General features: G+C 41.8%; 1 protein-coding gene and 1 long non-coding RNA gene across 3 annotated transcripts in view; one reads left to right on the forward strand and one right to left on the reverse strand.

Moving 5' to 3' along the window:
* Atp10b (ATPase phospholipid transporting 10B) overlaps nt 1–24,387 on the forward strand; it is a 256,073-nt gene that overhangs the window by 222,104 nt on the left and 9,582 nt on the right. For both annotated transcript variants that reach the window (XM_017597619.3, XM_063270024.1), the window contains 6 exons: nt 1,367–1,443; nt 2,628–2,753; nt 12,662–12,862; nt 14,636–14,716; nt 16,044–16,148; nt 19,007–19,194. In XM_017597619.3, the coding sequence (XP_017453108.1) occupies nt 1,367–1,443; nt 2,628–2,753; nt 12,662–12,862; nt 14,636–14,716; nt 16,044–16,148; nt 19,007–19,194 (778 nt within the window). The remainder of the gene's footprint in view (nt 1–1,366; nt 1,444–2,627; nt 2,754–12,661; nt 12,863–14,635; nt 14,717–16,043; nt 16,149–19,006; nt 19,195–24,387) is intronic.
* The window catches only part of LOC134480670 (uncharacterized), a 60,438-nt gene continuing 37,285 nt past the window's right edge, over nt 1,235–24,387 (reverse strand). Inside the window, exons 3-4 of the long non-coding RNA XR_010055323.1 lie at nt 18,303–18,407; nt 1,235–12,929 (exon numbers count right to left, since the gene is read on the reverse strand). This is a non-coding gene — a long non-coding RNA (uncharacterized LOC134480670). The remainder of the gene's footprint in view (nt 12,930–18,302; nt 18,408–24,387) is intronic.

Below are 24,387 nucleotides of genomic sequence, written 5' to 3' on the forward strand. Positions count from 1 at the left end.
GCTACATTTCAATAGATATAATATGGTAACTATTTCTATATTGTAGATGCAGAATTTTTTTTACTACATAAGACAATAGTCTATTCGATAGTCCTGGTATCAGAGGTAGGGTATCCATGTGTACGTCTGTGTGTGTGTGTGTGTGTGTGTGTGTGTGTGTGTGTGTGTGTATCCCTGTGGTGTGTGTGTGTGTGTGTTTCATGGCCTTGCCTCCAATTTCATGAAACCTCAATTCATTCAATGTGACTACTATATCCCAGCCAAAAAATATAGTGAATAAATCCCACTTTTCTACATTTATACAGAAAACTGAATCCCATGGGTCTCTGATGAGCTGTCTATCCCCGCATTCTAGCTATCTTGATATGGTAGTTGGTTCAAGCCAAACTAAGATAGAGAAGATTCTTAGACCTTGTTTCAGTCACCTCTTTGTCATTGTGATAAAATATCTGACATGAACAGCTTCAAGTGAGTGAGTGTTTATTTTGCTCATGGTTTGGGCAGTTTTGGCTACATCTTCCTGAAGTGTGAGGCAGGATCTCAGGGGGGATGATCTAGGAATATAATCCCATGGTACAATCTCACTTAGCATTTGTTCTAGCTCTAACACACACACACACACACACACACACACACACACACACACACAGAGTCATGATGGAGGGAGTATAATGCAATAGAAGTGCCACCTCATGACAACCAAAACTGAGAGAGAGGCAGGAAGGGGCCTAAGAGAAGACACCCTTCAAAGGTATATCCCAAGTCACCTACTTCCTTCAGCTAGGTCCCACTTCCCACCTGTTCCCAAGAATGCTATCAAATTATAAGTCTATGACTGGATTTCTCCACTCATAAAATCAGAGCCCTTATGACACAATCACTTCTCAGTGGGTAGTTCCACCATCTGGAGACCAACCCTTAAGCACACAAGCCTTTTAAGTGACATGTTATATCAAATCCCTAACAGCCCCAGAACAGAAAGACCCAAGTTCCACTACTACTTCACCGGATGGACAGACTTCACCATGTCTCAAAATTGGTCAGAGTCTCAATTTACTCTTCAGCAAAATCTATTCTGAGATTTTCAAAGGCCTTTCTGTACATTGTGAAGGACCATTCAAGATGTTTTTGATCACCATTGATGGAGTAAAAAATCAATAAGATCATTGAGAGTTTTAAAATAAAGTGGGGTTTCTTATCCATAGTTGAAGAACAAGAAAACCTTCAGGCCAAATATGGTAAAAGTGGTATCCTATTTAGGGAAATGTTGAAAGGATTCAACTGTACAAATGGGCCACTCTGAGCATTCTCATCACTGAGTGGTTAGACTGAGTATAAAGACGCTCGATGGCCTCTTTTCTTTCAGGGGACGGAGCCAATGACGTAAGCATGATTCAAGCTGCTGACATTGGCATTGGAATATCTGGGCAGGAAGGCATGCAGGTACTGTGCCCTTTATCTCGTCTTTCTTCTTGTCTGTTCTCCTTTCCCCTTGCTGTAGATTTGAGGAATATCCCACAGTGCTGAAGAAACCTTTGAGCTTCACAGAATTATCAACTGACTGCTGAGGCCTTCCCAAGCATCTGTGTCCTCTTTCATCAAAATCCTGCCACTCAGTCCTTTAAAAACAGAGGGACATTGAGGTTATGTGGCTTTCTACAAACAGCAATGGTAGCTATAGTCTAAGGATACACAGCATATTTAAACCTTTCTCTGACTCCACATATCCTTCTTGTGACTTCTATAAGGAGTGACGGACATAGGGAAATTTGAACATATTTTACTGCCTCATAAATTAATTGGTACATTTTCATAGTGTACCTAATTCTCTAAAAATTCAATTTGGAACAAGCATACTAAAGTGAGATCAGACCCTGTTAAATCAGACCTTGATTTTTGAAGCATCAGTGTTCATAGTCTCACCACTAGAGAAGATATTGCTTTAAGTTGTTGCTGAGAATGAGAATGGCTGCCTTAGTTCTCTGTCACCCGTTGGGTGTTGACCATATGCCAGCAGTGTTATATACTTTATATGTTACCACATGGAATTTCAATAATAATTGTATATTATAGATTGTCAATCATTTTTTCAGATAGTAAAACTGAGGCTTGGGGAGTTAACATAATCCGAAAGTATTCCAAGATTCCTAACAAACACATCTAAACCTCCTATTCTTAAGAGATCTTTGTATCTTATTATAAACGACCCCAATGACAGAACGTCCATCTCAGCACCGTGTAAATGAACTTCCCAACCAATTGTGTCATCTGTATATTATGCCAATGATCTACTTGAGAAGCACCCAAGAGTACTCAGAGGTTTGAGAATCACCTGGTGAATTTAGTTCTTTCTTTTACTCCTAGAACAGAAACTGCCACTGGTCCTTAATAAATAGTTGCTGGTTAAATGGATGGAAACAAGGGCGAAGTAGAGTTCTGGCCCTCCTGGCTTCCCCCTCTTAGATTGTAGTAAAGTTTCAGCTTCCAAACTGATCCCTGCCTGATGACAAGGGATCAGGCAGGCCCTGAATGCTGCAGACCTAGAATAAAGCACTGTCTTCAAGAGAGCTTCTTTGGGGGCACTGATGGTTGTAAATTGAAAACTAATGCCTCCGCTCTCCTCTTAGGCTGTCATGTCCAGTGACTTCGCCATTGCCCGCTTCAGCCACCTCAAGAAGCTCCTGCTTGTGCATGGCCACTGGTGTTACTCGCGCCTGGCCAGGATGGTAGTGTATTACTTCTATAAGAACGTGGTGAGTAACCCCAGTGTACCCAGGGTGGGAACACAGATCACAAAGTCCTTGCAAGAGCTCTGTCTCCTCAGAATACTGGATGAAGTATTTCTGTGTGAGGAAATCAGGCAGGCTCACCTGGATTTGCTGTCTCACTAGCTGTGCAACTTTGGGCATCACTGTTCATTTCTGCCTGGACTGTGGATTCCTCTTTCATCTTAAAAGAGGAAAGGGGGCAGCTATTGCTTGCCGGAATGTTGTCATAAGAATTGGTAATGCTGTCCAAAAAGCATCTGGCACACAGGAGCAGCATGAATGCTTGTGAATGTGGATCCTGGAGTCAGATATATTCAGTTCCAACCCAGATTCTCATGTTAGTGAAGGTCTCCAAAATTCTGTTTCTCCATCTATAAAATGCAGGTGGTAATGGTTCCTTTCTCACGAGTGCTCTGATTGGTCAGTTCTCCTTCAGTGTAGAATACCTAGGATAATCAACTTATAAAGGAGGAAAGGATGATTTTGGCTAATTCTTCTGGAGGTTTCAATTCATGGTTGGTTGATCCATTTATTATGGGTGTGTGGCCTGGGATATGCTGTGTATCCTAAATGAAAGCTGGTTTCTATCCTAATAAGGCCCCAAAGTAAGTACCCCAAGCAAGGCCCCCAAAGCAAAGACCAAGCTGAGGCATTAGAGCTGTAACAAAGGCTTTTATTTTGAAACTCTGTATTTAACAGTGAGTATAAGAAGACATCAAAGGATAGTTGGACTAAGGGAAGGAACAAGGGACTGAGTTTCCATCACCTACTTCAAGGATCTTTGATGAGAATAGAATTTGATTCCTTTTCCCTTAAGGAAGAATGGACAATTAACACTGGGTGATGAAAGACAAATATAGTAGCCTATAAAATGATATCATATTCCTCTTACTCTATGGTTTTAGGCTCTAACAGTCTTCCTTGTTCAGAAGTAAACCTCTCTGTCCGAAGTCCAATGCACACACATGTAAACGAACCACACAACAAAAACTAGGTAAATCCAATCAGCTGGATGGTGATATTGTCTCAGCACTGTCTATGAAAGCGAGTCACTCTAAGAATGAAAGGCAGTTTACTCGGAATTCAAAACATCCTGTTTAGGTTTTCTTCTGTTGCATCCAAGGAATCATCCTTTTGAATTAGCACAGCCTCTTCTCTGCATTAAATTTGTGAAACAGAAGGAAAACCTCTCCAGCCAGTCATGCTCTCAAAGCTCAAATGATATTTATTTCTAGCATGTTGCCAAGCTCAAAACTGCAGTACTGATGCTGTATTATCTCCCAGCTGTAATTAGAGGGTGGGGAACTATGACTTCCACATCCGAAACCAATTCCAGAGGGGATTAAAACCCTGCCTTCTCTGAAATTTGAACAATGAATTAATTACTGTAATGGAGCATCTAGGGAAGAATGGGCACCCAATCTCAACCCTGCTGTCACGGGATTCAGCGTGCTCCCTGCGAGATGCAAAGACCAGAGGGAAAATGGAAACCAGACTCTAGGGGAAGAATACACTCTGGATGTTAAAATTTTCAAGATGCATGTCAGGACAAAACAAAGATTTATTTCATCTACTCAAACAACTATTGAATGTCTGCTGTGTGCTAGGCAGCATGCTAGCCAGCGGACACAGTGTGTGGACTGAGCCAAGAAGAAAATTTCGTTACCCTGAGGAAATGCTCTGTCCATATTGAGATGAAAATCTTATTCCCATAAAGACTAGGCAACAAATATTGTCTGCTTTGTTGGCTACGGTTGTCTAGATGAATCTTACTACGTAACCGAAAGATAGGACCAAGGACTGGAAAAGGCCCAGAGTGAATGAAGAGAAAGAACCTTGAAAATTCAGATGCTTGTTTCTAGCTCTCAACTAGGATAAAGGGCAGCTGAATATCTTAGAGCCTCATTTCTTGACAGGAGCTAGCAATATCATTGCTATAGTATTGATATTTATTAATAACATACATTTAATGATATTAGCATTAACCTCACCCATGGTTATAACTAATGCTAATGGGTACGGCACATCAATTGTACTAGACACCAGTCCGGTGTACCTCACATGTAATATAGTGTTAGAACTAGTGATAGTATTCAAGTCTTATCATTAATAATGATAATAATAATAGCCTCTTCCAAATAACATTGACCTTGTCAGATATGTCGGCACTTAATCCCAACCTTTGGGAGGCTCACATAGGAGGATTGAGAGTTCGAAGCCCTACCAAGACCATGCATGTCTTTTAAAAACTAATAATAACCCAGCAATTAGTAAATGAAGGTGCTAGTTTGGCACAAGTCTACTGAGTAAGTTCTTGTGAGTCATCCCCTCCCACCCCCATTGCTATCTTTAAGCCTCAGGTCTTGAACTTCTCAGTTCCCTGAGGCTAGACCCATACTTCAAACCATTTTACAATACAGTTGACCAGCACACTTCCATTAAGAGGATCTTGGACAGAAAAAGAGCTGTCAAGACAAAAGTAAATCCTGCCATGCTGACATACACATTTAGTCCCAGCTCTTGGGAAGCAGAGGCAGACAAATCTCTAAGTTTGCAGCAAGCCTGGTCTACATAGTGAATTCCAGGTCAGCCAGGCCTCTGTATTGAGACACTGTTTTAAAGAAAATGGCCTATTTAAGCCTTATAACTCACCCTTCTGAGTTATAAGGTCATCAGGAAGCACATGGTAACTGTCATGAGGTCACCTTCCCCTGAGGGTTCCTGCTCGTGGACTAACTTGTATTAAGTTTTTTCAGCTTGTATACATAGTAATAGGTTTCCTCATGACCTCTTCATACACTGTTATTATCCTTTATTCTTCCAACCCATGCTATGCCAATGTCCTCCTCCACCCTCCAGCTGACCCCCTCTGTTCTCTCAATTATCCCCCTTATTTACATATTACATTACCCTATCCCCCAACCACCATGATTCTTTCTAGTTTCACGAGCTAAGAACACACATATTTAAATACCTATAAATATATACATTATTTTCCATATCCATTCACATGATTCCATTCCCTGGCCATCATGCATGGTGCAACTATGAACAAAGCCAGGAGTATCTCTGTGAGTATGGACTTAGGGTCTTTGGGTTTTTATCAAAGATGAGTCACGTGACAGTTCTAGTTTCATTGATAGAGAAAGGACCCTCCATAGAAATTTCATTGTAATTGCCCAAGTTCTGTTCCCTCCAGCTGTGAACAAGGGTTCCTCCTTCATCATCCTCCAATCAATCAATCGATCAGGGTCATGTACTTTCTTGCTGACATCAGCTTAAATCTGCACTTTCCTGATAGCTAAGGATAGTGAACACTTTTTCAGATATTAGCAGTTTGTGTTTGTTTTGAGGATATTCTAGCCGGTTAATTAGCCCAGTTATTGGTAGATGGTTATAGGTGGTTAAAACTGCAGTCATCTGGGTATCCTGAGTGTGAATACCATTTCTGGTGCACAGTTGGCAGTCTTTCCTTTCGCATTACAGAGACAGTGTTTTCACAAGGGTTGTGGTTTTGAAGAAGCCTTGCTCTGCCAAAGCTTAACTTCACCTAATTCTCAATTTAGGGAATTATTGCCTGAACCACTGAAGTCCTAGTCATGAAATCCTTTCCTGTGCCTACATCTTCTTTCCTCTCTCAGACATTTCAAAGTTTCAGTTTTTACATAAAGATCTTTGGCCTACTTAGAATTTACCTCCACACAAAATGACAGATATGACTCTAGTTTCATTCTTACACATGTGGATATACAGTTTTCTTAGCACCATTTATTGAAGAGGCTGCCTTTTCTCCAGCGTACAGTTTTGACAGCCTTGCCAATGGTTAGACAGTTAGAACCCTAGAAGATTGCTCAATGGAAGACACTGCTAGTCTTCCAGAGGTCTTGAGTTCAGTTCTCAGCACCTGCATAAAGGGTTTTTCAACTACCTGTGACTCCTTACTCAAGGGAATCTGACTGCCCTTTTCTGACCACAGCACACACTGCACTCACGTGCACACACACACACAGAGAGAGAAAGAGACAGAGACAGAACTCTTATTTAATTAAAAGATAGTGCTCGACATTTTTCTACAAAAATCAGACTGCTATTACTGTGTAAGTTTATTTTCAAATCCCCTGACCTATTTCATTGGTCTACATGTCCAATGCCAAGCTGTTTTGTTACTGTGGCTCTGTAATATCATTTGATTTGGAGTGCTAACTTGTCACTGGCATTGCTTTTTCTGGTAAGAATCATTTTAAATTCCCAGACCTTTTAAGTGTCCATATGAATTTTAGTTCAGTTCAAGTGACATAACTTCAAGATGTGCATTTACTTGTGGGGGTGGGGAGGAATGTGTGGATGGGTGCATGTGCACGTGTGTAAACATAACTTTAGGCAAATATTTAATGTTTCTGTATGACTTTTTCAAGCATTCTTGGTGTCATTACTCCTCCCTTCCGCTCCTATTGATGTCACTCCTGATCCCCAAATAAGCCCCATGCTATATTTCCCCATTCATATCACTTGGATCTTACTAGGGACTTCTCTAGTATCCCCATGGTCCCTTTTACTTCCTGGCTTCTTCAGTTTCCCCAGCTTTTATATTCCCATGTGAAGACTTGAAGACAGCAACCACAAGTGAGAATGTGTAACATTTGTCTTTATTTCTGTCAAATTGAAAAGTGCTAGGTACAGCACTCTCGGTTGCCAGTTATTTAGTCTCAGGGATTAAGATAGATCATTGCATGATATCCTGATTTTGACTGTTTCTGATTAGCAATCTGGTGTTATTGTGGTGTTACGGTGGTTTTTGTTCTCTCTCTCTCTTTTTATTTAATTTCTTTATTTTACACTCCAGATTTCATTCCCCTCCCAGTCCACCCTCTGACTATTCCATATCACATACCTCCTCCCCATCCCACCCCCACCTACCACCTCGTCTCCATGAAAATGTCACCACCTCCCTGCCCTCCATCCCACCAGACCTCCCCACTCCCTGGGGCCTCCAATCTCTGACTGAACCCAGACCCAGCACTCTTCTGCTGTCTATGTGTTGGGGGCCTCATCTCAGCTGATGGATGCTGCTTGGTTAGTGATCCAGCATCTGAGAGATCTCAGGGCTCTAGGTCAATTGAGACTGCTGGTCCTCCTACAGGGTCACCCTCCTCCTCTGCTTCTTCCAGCTTTCCCTAATTGAGCCACAGGGGTCAGCAGCTTCTGTCCATTGGGTGGGTGCAAATATCTGCCTCTGACTCTTTGTTACTTGTTGTGTCTTTAGGAGGGCAGTCATGATAGGTCTGTTCTTGTGAGTGCTCTATAGCCTCAGTAACAGTGTCAGACCTTGGGGTCTCCCCTTGAACTGGAACCCACTTTGGGCCTGTCACTGGACCTCCTTTACCTCAGGCTTGTCTCCACTTTTGTCCCTGCTGTTCTTTCAGACAGGGAAAATTATGGGGTAGAGTTTTGACTGTAGAATGGCAACCCTATCTCTCACTTGACACCCTGTCTTTCTGAAGGAGGTAGACTCTACAAGTTCCCTCTCCCCACTGTAAGGCATTTCATCTAAGTTCCTTCCCTTTGAGTCCAGATAGTCTCTCTCACTTCCCATGTCGCTGATACATTCTGGAGGATCCTAGCCACCTCCAACACCTCCCCAGGTTGCCTGTTTCCATTCTTTCTCCTGGCTCTCGGGGCTTCAATCTTTTTCCCACACCCAATACCTGATCATGTTCTTCTATTCCCCCTCCCTATGCCATTTTCCACCCAAGTCCATCCCTCCCTTTCCCTCCTGTGATTGCTTTCTTCTCCCTCTCAAGTGGGATCTTGGGCCCTTCAGCTTGTTAACCTTTCTGAGTTCTGTATCCTGGGAATTCTGTACTTTATTTGGCTAACATCCACTTATCAGTGAGTACATACTGTGCATGTCCTTTTGGGTCTGAGTTACCTCACTCAGGATTACATTTTCTAATTCCATTCATTTGCCTGCAAAACTCAGGATGTCCTCATTCTTAATAGCTGAGTAGTAGTATTCCATTGTGTAAATAAACCACATTTTCTGTATCCATTCTTCTGTCATGGGACATCTGAGTTGTTTCCAGCTTCTGGTTATCATAAACAAGGCCACTCGAACATAGTGGAACATGTGCCCCTGTGGCATGGTGGGGCATCTTTTGGGTATATTCCCAAGAGTGGTATAGCTGGGTTTTCAGGTAGATCTATTTCCAATTTTCTGAGGAATCTCCAGATTGATTTCCAGAGTGGTTGTACCAGTTTGCAATCCCACCAGCAGTGGAGGAGTGTTTCTCTTTCTCCATATCCTCGCCAACATGTGTTGTCACCTGAGGTTTTGATCTTAGCCATTCTGATTGGTATAAGGTAGAATCTCAGGCTCATTTTGATTTGCATTTCCCTGATCACTAAGGACTTTGAACATTTCTTTAGGTGATTTTGACTGGGTTGTTTGGTTTTTTGGTGGTTAGATTCTTGAGTTCTTTATATATTTTGGATATTAGCTCTCTATAAGACGTGAGGTTAGTGAAGATTTTTTTCCCAATCTGTAGGTTGTTGATTTGTTCTACTGGCTATGTCCTTTGCCTAACAGAAGCTTTCCAGTTTCCTGAGTTCCCATTTATTAATTCTTGATCTTATAACATGAGCCATTAGAGGTCTGTTTAGGAAATTTCCCCGTGTGCCCATGAGTTCAAGACTCTTTCCAACTTTTTCTTCTATTAGATTCAGTGTATCTGGTTTTATGTTGAGGTTCTTGATCCACTTGTACTTGAGCTTTTTGCAAGGTGACAAATATGAGGCTATTTTCATTTTTCAACATTCAGACAGCCAATTAGACCAGCACCACTTATGGAAGATGCTTTCTTTTTTCCATGTATGATTTTGGCTTCTTTGTCAAAAACCAAGTGTCTGTAACATTTTTCTCTTACAGCTTATTTTTTTAAAGATTTTATTAAGAATTTTTACTTTTAGCGTGCATGACATGGGATTTTTGTATGAGAGTCCAGTGCCTGCAGAGATCACAAAGGACATCTGATTCCTTAGAAATTAAGTAGAAGTCAGTTGTGAATCTGGGTGCTCAGAACTAAGCTCAGGTTCCCTCAGAAGCAGTTCATACCACTAGTGTGATACACACTTTACCATGGCACTGTCTCCCCAGGCCTCTCACTACCACTTTTAATGTCGTTTCTTAGCTTTGTATTTTTGTCATGTTGACTGTAGAGCATGTCATGGTTCTCTAGTCATATCTATTGGGGGTTCTAAATGCTTATTTCCTTCTCTAGATTTGGAGATTTTTCTGTTATAATTTTCACCGACTAGATTATCTGTGCCTTCAGTTTGCCTCAGTCCTTCCTTCTGTTGCCCATGTTAAGTTCTGTATCCTGGTCATACCCCACAGTCTGAGGATGTTGCGATCATATACATTTATTGATGTTTGAATGCAGGGTTTCATCTTTCCTTTCCCGCATCCCTGACATTTTTTTCTGCTGCTAGCTTGAGTCTTTGGGAAATGCTTTATACCAGGTTTTCATTTTGTTCCTTGAGCTTCCTTTCTAGCCTTTTTTTTAAAAAGTCTCTTCCAATATCCCTTTCCTTTTTTCATCCAAATCTTAATTTTCTTCATGAATTTTCATCCTGTGTTATGACTTTCCTCTCTAGGATCTACATTGGATTTAGCAACCTACTTGTATGTTCTTTTCAGGGTTTTGAAAGCTTCCACAAGTGTTTCATCCATGTGGGTATCTTTGAGTCCCATTGTTGAGAAACTGTGTAATTATGGAGGAGTCGTTTTGTCTTGTTTTTCATGTTTCTTGGATTTCTGTCTAGCAATTTATGCATATCTCTTTGTGCTTGTATGGAGGAAACCTCCTTCATACTGAGCTCCTGAAGGCTCAGTCCCCACACCACTCAGCCAGGAGAAAATGAATACATCATCTCAGCAGGCAAGGTCGAGAATTACAATTTACAGTCCATCAATGAGCACAGATCCGAAAATGAGAGTAGCATGGGCTATGGAGTTAAAAATAATTCAGAGTAAGGATGAAAATAGTAATGGATGTGATGAAGGAGGGAGATGGGAGGAAGAGAGAAGGGAGAAGCCTGATGGAATTGATGGAAAGGAGAGGGGTGGGAAGGATTGTTATAAGTAGGAGAAGAAAGAGCTGTGAACCAAAACTAAAGAAAATGTTAAAAGTTCTCCCAATAATGAAAAAGTTCTAAATTAGATCAGTATAAGGGGGGAATAAAAAAGACATTTAAAAGGATTACTTTTTAAAGACCTGTAAGGTAAATGAAAGTATGACTCAATGTAGGGGAGGGGAGAGGAAGGAAACAAGGGAGGAACAAAAACACAAATAAATTAGAAAGTGCATAAATAAAAATTAGATTGATGATGGACTGAAGAGGTGGTTCAGAAGCTAAGAACACTGACTGCTCTTCCAAAGGTCCTGAGTTCAATTCCCAAAAAACCACATGGTGGCTCACAACAATCTGTAATGGAATCGGATGTTCTCTTCTGGTGTGTCTGAAGACAGCGACAGTGCATTCACATACATAAAATAAATAAATAAATCTTGTTTAAAAATCAGGTTGATGTAAATTAATACAATACAGTAAATAAAAATCCTATGCTAAATGTATATTTTAAAAGGGAGTGGGTGACAGGGTAGCTTCTTTTTAGACCTTCAAACTGGAACTACAAGTATGTGTAGAGGGGACCAGTTAAAATGTGACCCCTTACCTGTCCTGTCAGACAAGTATCTGATGTTCCCCAGAGTTTTCTTCAGAAGGAAGCATTCTCTTTCCTTGCACATCAGCATGACTGCTAGCCACAGTTAGGTTTGCATGATATGGAAATATGTTCTACCATCCTGGGGTGGCTGTTTTAGCTGGGGAAGGCAGGGTCTCACAGAGGACCTGCTTTCATATTTTTGGAACTTTAAAGATTGGTGCGCTGCAAAACAGGTGGTTTCATAATTTGATCTCACCCCTGACTTCAGACTCAGTTATCATCACCCTGAAGGGTAATTCTGAGTGGGTAAGACATTCCCTCTATTCATGCTTACCCCACCATCAACACCACCACCACCTCCAGCCCCGACCTAGCCACCCACACAGCATCTGAGCCTTCTTTCACCCAACCCTTAAGGCCAGCTACATCAAAGCTCCATGATCTTTGGATATTCCCTAAACTCAGAACCCCAAGTATATTTTTGCTCAGTCTTTAATGTAAGATCACTCTCTTTATGACGTTTGGGTTCTGTCCTCCTAGTTGCAGTGTGGCAAAATGGGTTTTATCTCTACTGCTAACCTATCTGCTGGAGGAATTTTCTGTCTCACCAGAATCCACTGGGTTTGACTCTCTAAATGTTGTGAGAATGTCTTGGGGGATAACTCGAAACTTTTATCTGTTTTACCTTTTGGAAGCGGCATCTGAGTCTCCTCCCTCTACCAGGCTGTGTCACCTGTGTCTCTTGTGTCACCTGTGTCTCTTGTACCGTGCATCGTGATTCCTTCCACCTCTGTCATAGATTTCCTAAGCTTTTCCTCTGTCTTTAGGATGAAGTCTCTTTATCCTTGCTTTTACTCTCTCCCTTACAGACTCACACAGAGACAACCTGTGTTCTACCATCTTTACCCGGAAGTCCACTGCTCAGCTTCCTGTCATCCCTTCCCACTCTCTGTTACCACTGGGATACTGTTTGTATGTCATGTGCCATGATTGATAATAAAATGTTCAGAGATGACATAGCTTGCCCAAGGTCACAGAGCTAGTAATTGATACACCCAGGCATGTAAAATCCAGCCTCTCTACTTCCCAAACCTGTGCTCTTAACCATCATAGTCCACCACAGGGCACGCAAGGCCCTCGCTCACGAAGCCATGCTTCCTGCCTGCAGTGCTATGTCAACCTGCTGTTCTGGTACCAGTTCTTCTGTGGTTTCTCGGGCTCCACCATGATCGATTATTGGCAGATGATATTCTTCAATCTCTTCTTCACGTCCTTGCCACCCATCGTCTTTGGAATCCTCGATAAAGATGTCTCTGCAGAAACACTCCTGGCATTGCCTGAATTATACAAGAGTGGCCAGAACTCTGAGGTGAGGAACTCCAGAAGGCATGGGGACATAGCTTCGGATTCTCTCTGACCTCTGATCTGACTGTTTCCTGCAAGTCAGAGAAAGAGTATTGCGCTACTAGTCAGGAATTCTACTGCCTAGCCACAAATATGTCACTTTCCTCCTTTGTGGCTTTGGCTGACTCTAGACTGTTTCAAACTTGCAGCTAAGACTGTTAGATAAGACTGGTAAGTATATTTTAATAACATCATAATTATATCACATCAGTTGCCATAGCTAAACTGTGGAGTACATATGATAAGATCCCATCCCTCCAGGCTGTGGAATGGAGCAATTAACCCTCCAAGACCAGTTATAAGACTGTTTTCTGTTCCTCTAACAAAACACCAAGGGCTGGATATCACTAAGATTTTTATGCAGCTCATAGTTTTGATGCTAAAAGTCTGAGATCAGGCAGCTCTGTCTGCTCAGCCTTTTAGGTGAAGGTATCCTTGGCTCCATCACAACGTGAAGGTGGCATCATGCTGGAAGCATATGTGAGAAGGGGAGATCAGATGGTGTGACAGGAAGGTAGTGAGATTCTGTTTTAACAGCCCATTCTCATGGGAACTAACTCACTCTGTAAGCCAGCATCAATCCAGACGCACCTTCCTTCAGTGACTAAACTACTTCCCACTAGGCAACATGTCTTAAACATAATCACACTGAGGACCAAGCTTCCAACATGGGACCCTTGGGGATACACTCAAATCATGTCCAAACCATTGCTCCTGGTTTGGGGGATCCCTATGACTAACAGCTAATTTTCTCCTCATTAGTAAGGCATGGGGTGAATGCTTCTATGTCACTCTAAGGAAGGCAGAACTAGACCTAAGATTATACAGAGTCTAGAACAAGTTTAATCAAATAAACTTCAGAGGGCTTAGGAAGTCATCATGTAGGTTTCTACAAAGGCCATACTGAAGCTTTGAATGACTTGAAGATATAACCCAAGTAGTGAGACTAGACAAGGCACAGACAAGGAAGCTACACAGAAGAGATAGGGGCAACATTGGGCTGCCCACAAGGGAGCTGTAAGGAAAGAGCTTCGAAACACCTGAGAGTCCAGTTCATGCTTTGGCACCTGGTGTGAAGAAGAGCAAAGGTGGTGTCTTAGAGTCATTGATTATTTTTGAGGACAGCCAAAGAATCAGACCAAGTCCTAACCCAGAGGAGAACAATACAGCAGTCCAAGCAGCCAAGATAAAGAAGAAGAGGAGGGGGCATAGCCCATCTCAGGCTCTTCTGATTTTACCCCCCCCCCATAGCCATGCTGGCTACCTAATGAGGTCCTTCAGTATATAGCATACAGAGAGAGAGAAGAGAGAAGAGAGAAGAGAGAAGAGCAGGTATAAGATAAGAAATATTGTCTCTTAAAGAGTTGATCTCTGACTTTTGGGAACACTGATCCTAGTCTATGAATGACTTCTCCATTGCATATGGCACTCAGTGACTTCAGAATAGCAGTAGTAGTGACAGAGCTAATATATGGCACTGATAGTGGCATTGACAACACTTCTTAGAGACCAAAGCATTTGGTGCCCTTGAACTCCATATTTTATGGGAAAAGGAAGCAGTTCTCAGAGAAGGTTCATAATTTCCACTAAACTATGTGTATGAGGCAGAGCTAGAACTTAACTCCCTTGTGGCTAAGAAGACAGGTATGCAAAGTATCATATTGTCAAACCCAGCCACACACAAGGAAGATGCTTGCAAATACTAGAGGCTGAGTTATTAATGTGTTCTCACTTGCAGTGCTACAATCTGCCAACATTCTGGGTTTCCATGGCTGATGCATTCTACCAGAGCCTCATCTGTTTCTTTATCCCCTACCTGGTAAGTCATAGAGTCCCATCTAGACACACAAGGCACATGTAACACTAGTCTTAGTTAGACAAAATCAAGACTAATAGTATCTTTGTTGTGTACATCGTGGCAGAGACTGCAAATTACTAGCTGAGTACATCCAACCCAAAGTGTTTGAGAAGACAGAACAATGTATGCCAAGCTTCATTTTGGATAGCTCTTGAAAAACCAAATATTGTCATTACGCTGGGTTATCATCCCTTGTAGGAAAACCGTTCAGCGTTGGTTCATGGGATTGTATTGTTAGCGGCCATGTTGTCTGACCTCCTCTGCCCTTTCATCTTACTGTGGCAGCCCCTTCTCTGTGTATGCCTGTGCACTATGCTATCACCATGAAATTATAGCATATCTGTAATTCCCCTGCCTTCTAAAGTTACTATGAAGGTGCCCAGCCTCCCTAAGGGAGGAGGTACCTTTAGGCATGATCTATCCTATGCTTTTTAGTATCTATAATTCCTGCCCTAGAACTGAAAGCATTTATTATAGTTAGGTTTCCTACTGCTGTAATAAAACACCAGCTCGACACTTCTACATCACAGTTCATCGCTGAGGGAAGTCAGACAGAAACTTGAGGCAGAAACCTATAGGCAAGAACTGAAGCAGAGGCCACAGAGGAATTCTGCTTGCTGGATTTCTCCTCATTAATTGATCAGCTTGCTTTTTTATAGCACCCAATACCACCTGCCTAGGAGTAGCACCCTCCCACAACAAACATTAATCAAGACAATACCCTACAGACTTGCCTAAAGGCCTATCTTATGAAGGCATTTTCTCAGCTAAGAATCTCTCTTCCCAGATATGTCTAGTTTCATGCCAAGCTCACAAAATCCATCATACTGGCCACTCCTAGACTTGCCCTCTGTCTAGACTATCATTTCCTTTATCATAACCCAGTCTCAGCTAACAAAACCTCATCTGTGCTCCCAGGGTATCTAGTCCTTACAGCACTCTCTCATCCTCTTAAAGTATACCACCACCTGCCCTGCCTGAAAGACCAAATTCCTTGAAGGGAGACACGCCTTCCCTCAACAGTTATGCTGTGCCTGGGAAATGCTCAGGAAGCCTTTGTGTACCACTCCACCATGGTTTTCCTCTTTGACCAAAGCAAGCATGTTCCTAAGCAATTTAATAGCATTTCTTACCTTTCAGTTCCTTGAATGAACCCCATCTTTTCCCCTCTCTTCATCATGTTACTTCCCCTCCCTTGACTCCCGGCCTCATTGTATTGAAAGCATAGCTTTAAGTCTGTGCATACCCAGATATGCCTACTTGACAGTGCCCGTTTGTTCCTCCTTAGACCTACCGAGGTTCAGACATAGATGTCTTTACTTTTGGAACACCAATCAACACCATCTCACTCACCACCATCCTCTTGCACCAGGCAATGGAAATGAAGACATGGGTAAGGATCCCACAGGCCATTTAACTTAAAACCTGTATTCTTGTTCATTGACTGCGCTCAGATTTCAGAGTTCTTTTACTATATATAGTTGATCTAGCTCAATAAATTGATTAGTTTCTCGCTGTGCCCTTGTAAAGCAGTAGAATTGGAATTGTTGGCCTCAGGATCCAGCCAGGCTGACAACACTAACAAACATAAAGCAATGAGACAGTTGCAAAACCAGAGATACTGATGAAAACTTCAGGAGGACTGCAGAGCTAGGAAAGGCTGGCCGAATACAGCTGAGGCTGTGCGCACAGGACTATTACTCATTTAACTTATTTACCACACATATCAAGCATTTGCAAATATCATATTTTGGTATCTTAAATCATAAAGGCAGGGTGAGGAGGTAACTCAATCGGTAAGGTAAGGGCCCGAATTTGATACCCAGGACCCACATTAAAGCCAGATATGGTGGTGGGTACCTATAATCCCAGTGCTAGAAAAAAATGGAGATAGGAAGAGCTTTGCAGCAGATGGTTGACTAGCCAGTCTAGCAGAATCAGTGATCCATGTTCAATGAAAGATCCTGTCCCAAAAAATAAGATGGCGTTTGAGGAAAACAGACACTAAAATAAACTTCTAAGTTTGGATGGATAGATAGATAGATAGATAGATAGATAGATAGATAGATAGATAGATAGATAAGGAGAGAGAGAGAGAGAGAGTTCTCTTACTAAGTTTCCCTAATCAATAACTCTAAAGAACTCAAAATCATATGCCCAGTATTAATCATCATGAATCACATATATATTTCCTCATTAAAATTCACTATGCCCTTAGTGTTAGGTTCTTTTTTATACTCCTACTTTATAGATTTAGGAACATATATAAGGACACGAAGTTGGGAAGGGACTATTGTCTAACTCCTCCATTTCCAAGATGGCTTACTTGGGGGATGGAGTCAAAAGTGGACACTATATTCTTTATTATAAAGGCAGAATGTTCTCCCTCCAGCCTCTTCTATAAATCCATTCTCTGCCCATAGCCCTTATGACTCAATTGCTTCCCCAAAACACCCTATCTCCTCTGGTCTCACGTAGGGCTGTAGGTACCTCCTAAGAGCCTTGAAGGAACACCTACATTCAAATGACAGTTACACTTATTCTATGACTAGAGTGATGCAAGTAAATCATTCTGTTTTGGTAAGACTTTACAGCAGACTGTTAAAGGTGAAGAAGTACAACAGCTTTCTTCTTCTATTAGCAGACTGTAAACTGCTAAGAACCTCAAGAGCAGCAGTTCTCAACCTGTGGGTCATGACTCCTTTGGAGGTCAAATGACCCTTTCACGGGGGTCACCTAAGACTACTGGAAAACATAGATATTTACATTATGATTCATAACAGTAGCAAAATTAGTTGTGACATAGCAAAATTAGTTGTGACATAGCAACAAAATAATTTTATGGTTGGAGTCACTACAACATAAGAAACTGTATTAAAGGTCACAGCATTAGGAAAGTTGAGACTCACTGCTCTACAGGGTGATTTTTTAAAACAATCGAAGGAGTTTAAAGCACCACATGCTATGAAAGAATTTCACTTCTAAGTATGCACCCTACAAATAATAGTAATAAACAAATAATCTTACATATGTGTAAGGAAACATATAAAATGTTTGCTGCAGCATTGCTTTTAATTTTATGTGTGTGTATATATATATATATATACACACACACATATACATATATACACATAATAAAAGCTTAGGAATGGTAAATTTCACAGTGGTATTTTTTGGACAATCAAACACATGTAGTCCCATCTTAGCAACAGTTAAGCTTATATCTCGGTTTTGTTTTGTTTTGTTTTATGGTGGTACCAGTGCTACACTGGTAGGCTGGGGTGTTCAGAAGGTCAGGTATAGTCAGAGGCATTTGTGTCATACACTATTTTCTACTTATAACAGGTTTATAAGGCATAACTCTGTCACGAGTCAAGAAGCTTCTAGAGTTAAAATTTACAAGCTAGAAATATAACATCTGTGCGCACACGGATCTCAAGAAGAACGTTGAGTGAAAGAAAATGCAGAGTTATTTTAAGTCTGCCTGGGGCTCATAATAAATGCTGTAGATAATGGGGCTTAAACAGGAAAAAAAGTTATAGATTACCATTCTCGAGGTTAAAAGTCCAAAGTCAGCATCCTAGCCCAGGAATTGTCTGGGGAAAAGTCTTCCTTCCAGGTTGTAGACAGCTATCTTTTTTTTAATACATCCCTGGAAGAAAGAGAAAGAAAGATGTCTTTTCTTTTGGGTCTCCGAGAGCACTAAGTCCATTAATGGGAACAGGGCTTCTAAAATACTTCCAAAAGCCTCTTGTTCAAACTCTAGCAATTGACAGCTTCATTATATAGATTGGGAAAGGCACAAACATCCAATCCATACGTAAAAGGGATTCCTATAGATGATGAAGTTAGAATTTATCCATAAACACAATGTGTAAACATGTCTGAATCTTTCCTAAACGTGTTGAACACTGAAATCTAAGCTCAAGAACAAAGATAGGCAGGCCATTTGCCAAGAGATATGTTGTTACTTTAATTTTATCTTAGTATGCTTGAAATGTTCATCTCAAATTCTACTGTCTGAGATGCTCTTAGCCACTATATTTTCTTTAAACAGCATTTTACAAGTTGAGTCAGTTTTCACAACCTAGCTAGGCAGAGCTTGATCCAAGATGTGCTCATTTTGTGAGTGTTTGATATGTGTATGCCTCTTCAAAATGGTTTAAAACAAAGGTTAACTAAGCTGTGTGCATTTTGCTGCCCCATAACCTAATTAGACCCTCCAACAGCATCTTCTTTGTCCCCTCACAGACTGTCCTCCATGGCCTTGTCCTCCTCGGCAGCTTTTTGATGTACTTCGTGGTTTCCCTAATATACAACGCCACTTGCGTCACCTGCAACAGCCCTACCAATCCCTACTGGTTGATGGAAAGGCAGCTCTCAGACCCCATGTTCTACCTCACCTGTCTCCTCACTCCAGTCGTGGCTCTTCTACCAAGGTTTGAGTTCTTGGGCAATGTCCTTTGAAATTCCCAGTCTCCCCTAAGTTCACATACCTCAAATGTATTCGTCTCTGTGAAGAAATTCCTGGCAAAATCAACTTAAGGATTTCACCTCACAGTTTGGAGATAAAGTTTGTCATGGAGTCTGTCACATTGCACCCATGCTCAGAAAGCAGAGAGACATGACTACTGGTTCTCAGCTTACTTTCTCTGCATAGCCCAGGACCCCAGCCCACCTTAAAGACGGCTCTTCCCTCCTCTTCTAAACCTTTCTAGAAACACACACACAGATATACCCAGAAGTGTGTTTCAATAAAGCCTCTAAATCAGTCAAGTTCACTGGGGCCTTGGGATCATTGTCCAGAGTTGAGATGCTAGGATAAAAGAACAATAAGCCAGAGGGTAAATAACATGGACTCAGGTCCCAGGTCAGCCATAGAGAAACAAAATGACCTCCTTTATAACATATGGAATGCGGGAATGATCACTTTACCTCCCTGGCTATAAATTTTGTTGTGTGGTAAGGGAGCATTTTTTCAAGCTCTTTCAAGATCTTTTTCTATTAGTCGAGGAGTCTTGCACGTGAGGGCCTGTAGGAAAGGCAGCAGTCCCAGCAAGCCACATGCAGTGCACACATGGAGACAAGGAACTTCCTGTCATCACAGGGAAGATTGTGCAGCAGAACTTCAGATTTCTCTCAGAAATTTGCATTTTTATGAAGTAGCCAACATTTTATCATCGCTTAAGTTTAAAGCACGTGTAACATTTTTTTAAAGGCTCTGTTTTCCTGATTAATCATTCATGCTCACATACTATTTCTTGACACTTCCCACCGAAAAACGTCTGCTTTCACATTTTCAAAGAAAATACCACAATAACAGTACTTCTCTGTTTGAAGAGTGAGCTCATGTTTGAGACACACTCTATAGCCTCAAAGCCAGAAAGAAATTCATAAACCCAGCATTCATCAGAAAAATGATGGGAGCCAGAGTCTTACAAGGCTACAGCAGCAGCTTAAGAAAGGTCACTGAAACATGTGCGAGGACTGTTGACACACATGGAGAGAACAGATGGGCATCAGGTTGATGGCTTGCTGAACAGACGAGGGATGAGTTAGGGAAACATTAGCAAGTATGTACGTGCTAGTGACCACGGTATACAGGCCAAATCTTTGCTTACTTATCACCACAACGTTGAATTCTTGTTTAATTCTATTTACTAAGGCCAAAGCGATTTCTTCTGATAATGAAGGGATTATTTTAATAGTTGTAAGGACTCCTGACTTACAACTTTGGCATAATTCTTGTTTGTTTATATAAATCCACACGATAGAATGTTTGCTGTAGAAAACTGTTCCAAGCTTAAAGTTGAAAGTCACATTACTCATAATGGGGATTGATCTCCTTCGCCAATCTTATGATAATCAACCACTAACCTTAGTCTAGTTAATCCACTCAGGTCAAAAGGACATTTCAAATTCCCTTCAACTAGAGCACAGATGTACGCAAACTATTTTTTACAGATTTAAAAGCAGAATAACATACTGAGCTTAAACCCTCATGTATTCTCTTAATCCTTTCCACTGGCTGTAACAGTCTAACAGTCTTTGGGCCCTCTGCCCCTGACTTTTTTTTTTTTTTTTTTTGCAGGTTGTATTTCTGTATTTAGGAATGTGTGTGTGTGTGTGTGTGTGTGTGTGTGTGTGTGTGTTTGTGAGAGAGAGAGAGTGAGTGTGTGTGTGTGTGTGTGTTTGTGAGAGAGAGAGAGAGAGTGTGTGTGTGTGTGTGTGTGTGTGTGTGTGTGTGTGTGTGTGTGTAAAACAAGTAATGAAAATGAGGTTATGAGCTTGAAAGAGAGCAAAGAAGGATATATGGGCCACTTAGAAGGAGGAAAGAGATGGGAGGAAATTATATAATCTCAAAAAATAAAAGAAATAATTCTGACCTAGAATATAGGTCAGATGGGCTGGAGAGGTGGTTCAACATGACCTGTGATTGGAATCTCTTCCAACTTCTCTTTCTTTCCTTTGCCACTCACACCCTAGGTACAGTGGGTGGCAAGCCTTTATCCCAGGCTCTCTGGTCTCCTAATTTTATATTTTCTCCATGGATATAAAAATCACTGTTCTGAACTGAAAAATCTTTCCCAGATGCTTCCCAACACAGGCCTCTCGTTGACTCCAGCTGCATTTCTCTAGCGCATTCATCAACTGCATAGAGTCTAACAAAAGCAGAGAACGTCTATAACTTCCCTCGAGGTTTGCCCTCTAAAACCAGTCTCTTCAGAGCTCCCTTCAGCGAATGCCAGAGCCCAGATTGCCCTCCAGCCATCATCCTTGGTATCCCTTGGGGTTGTATATCCTTAGTTTATATAACAGCAAATCAACACTACTACCTGCCATATCTTTCTCAAATACATCAGCAATTTTCATTTCTACAGCTGTCATCATAAACAGGCTACTTCCCTGACACCCCAAACTATAGTTTGTCTCCTCTTGGGACTTTTCTCACTATCTATTATTATGTATCAAAGTCTGGTCTCATCATGTGTTTGTCAGTCACCAAAAGTTTCCCTGGGCCTCTATAATAAAATACAAAATGCAAACCATGGCCCACAGTCCTTGCCTGCTCTAGTCATCCCCTCCCCATCCAGGATCTAACTGTCACTTTCACACTTCAGCTAGTTTGCCTCGGTGTCTCAAACCCCATCCCACCCCTGACCTTGACTGTACAAAAACCTCAGTCATCTGCTCAAGCGCTTCTTCGAGAATAGTCTTCAAATGAGAGCAAGTAATTAAATGTTCTCTCTATCAGCAACTGATATAACTTGACATCAGTAACTTATGCAACAGGAAAGTAGGAGTTCTCTCTTGTCCAAACCTTAATCCTATAGGACCTAACTGCTGTGGGAACTTAACACATATTTGTTGACTAGAGGGTGGAGGAAAAAGGCTCTGTCCTGGGTAGATTTAGACTAGGGAAATGTCAGTCTCCAGATAAGAAATCCAATCTTTCCCGAAGTATATACTTGGCCCCCTATCTACTCACTGGTGAGATCTACTATAATCTTGAGAAAACCCTTGACCCCAGTGGGTTCATCATGCAACTTTGAAATACAATAATGAAAGACACTCTCTTAAGAGGCTTTAAATTTAACATTCTCATTGTCCTCCAGGCCAGGTGGGCTGCTTCTTAGATAAGAAAGGGATGTGGGTGGCCTGTGATGCAAGATAACACATACTTAACATTCTCACCCTTCCACCTGGATAAACTGGGATCCAGAAGTGAGAGTCTCCCACAGGCTATGTGCAGCTTGGCAGGAAGAAGACAAGTCAGGGTGAGCTATAGACTTTTCAGGAGACCTTGGCAATCTCTCCTCAGCGTCTAGGAGTGTCTTTACTGGGCAAAGACGAATTATATAAATAAAGTTCTGTAGAAAATGCTGGCATGGCAGAGCGGAAGAGACCACCAACACTGCCCACCCCTGCCCACATCCCTGGCCCAAGAGGAAACTGTATAAGGCCTCTGGGCTCCCGTGGGGGAGGGCCCAGGAGCGGCAGGACTTCTGCGCCTGAGACACCGCCGGAACCTGAAAGAAACAGACCGGATAAACAGTTCTCTGCACCCAAATCCCGTGGGAGGGAGAGCTAAACCTTCAGAGAGGCAGACAAGCCTGGGAAACCAGAAGAGACTGCTCCCTGCACACACATCTCGGACGCCAGAGGAAAAAGCCAAAGACCATCTGGAACCCTGGTGCACTGAAGCTCCCGGAAGGGGCGGCACAGGTCTTCCTGGTTGCTGCCGCTGCAGAGAGCCCCTGGGCAGCACCCCACGAGCGAACCTGAGCCTCGGGACCACAGGTAAGACCAAATTTTCTGCTGCAAGAAAGCTGCCTGGTGAACTCAAGACACAGGCCCACAGGAACAGCTGAAGACCTGTAGAGAGGAAAAACTACACGCCCGAAAGCAGAACACACTGTCCCCATAACTGACTGAAAGAGAGGAAAACAGGTCTACAGCACTCCTGACACACAGGCTTATAGGTCAGTCTAGCCACTGTCAGAAATAGCAGAACAAAGTAACACTAGAGATAATCTGATGGCGAGAGGCAAGCGCAGGAACCTAAGCAACAGAAACCAAGACTGCATGCCATCATCGGAGCCCAATTCTCCCACCAAAACAAACATGGAATATCCAAACACACCAGAAAAGCAAGATCTAGTTTCAAAATCATATTTGATCATGATGCTGGAGGACTTCAAGAAAGACATGAACACACTTAGGGAAACACAGGAAATCATTAATAAACAAGTAGAGGCCTACAGAGAGGAATGGCAAAAATCCCTGAAAGAATTCCAGGAAAACACAATCAAACAGATGAAGGAATTAAAAATGGAAATAGAAGCAATCAAGAAAGAACACATGGAAACAACCCTGGATATAGAAAACCAAAAGAAGAGACAAGGAGCTGTAGATACAAGCTTCACCAACAGAATACAAGAGATGGAAGAGAGAATCTCAGGAGCAGAAGACTCCATAGAAATCATTGACTCAACTGTCAAAGATAATGTAAAGCGGAAAAAGCTACTGGTCCAAAACATACAGGAAATCCAGGACTCAATGAGAAGATCAAACCTAAGGATAATAGGTATAGAAGAGAGTGAAGACTCCCAGCTCAAAGGACCAGTAAATATCTTCAACAAAATCATAGAAGAAAACTTCCCTAACCTAAAAAAAGAGATACCCATAGGCATACAAGAAGCCTACAGAACTCCAAATAGATTGGACCAGAAAAGAAACACCTCCCGTCACATAATTGTCAAAACACCAAACGCACAAAATAAAGAAAGAATATTAAAAGCAGTAAGGGAAAAAGGTCAAGTAACATATAAAGGGAGACCCATCAGAATCACACCAGACTTCTCGCCAGAAACTATGAAGGCCAGAAGATCCTGGACTGATGTCATACAGACCCTAAGAGAACACAAATGCCAGCCCAGGTTACTGTATCCAGCAAAACTCTCAATTAACATTGATGGAGAAACCAAGATATTCCATGACAAAACCAAATTTACACAATATCTTTCTACAAATCCAGCACTACAAAGGATAATAAATGGTAAAGCCCAACATAAGGAGGCAAGCTATACCCTAGAAGAAGCAAGAAACTAATCGTCTTGGCAACAAAACAA

The sequence above is a fragment of the Rattus norvegicus genome, chromosome 10 (assembly GCF_036323735.1).
Source record: "Rattus norvegicus strain BN/NHsdMcwi chromosome 10, GRCr8, whole genome shotgun sequence".
In the NCBI taxonomy this organism is placed as follows: Eukaryota; Metazoa; Chordata; class Mammalia; order Rodentia; family Muridae; genus Rattus; species Rattus norvegicus.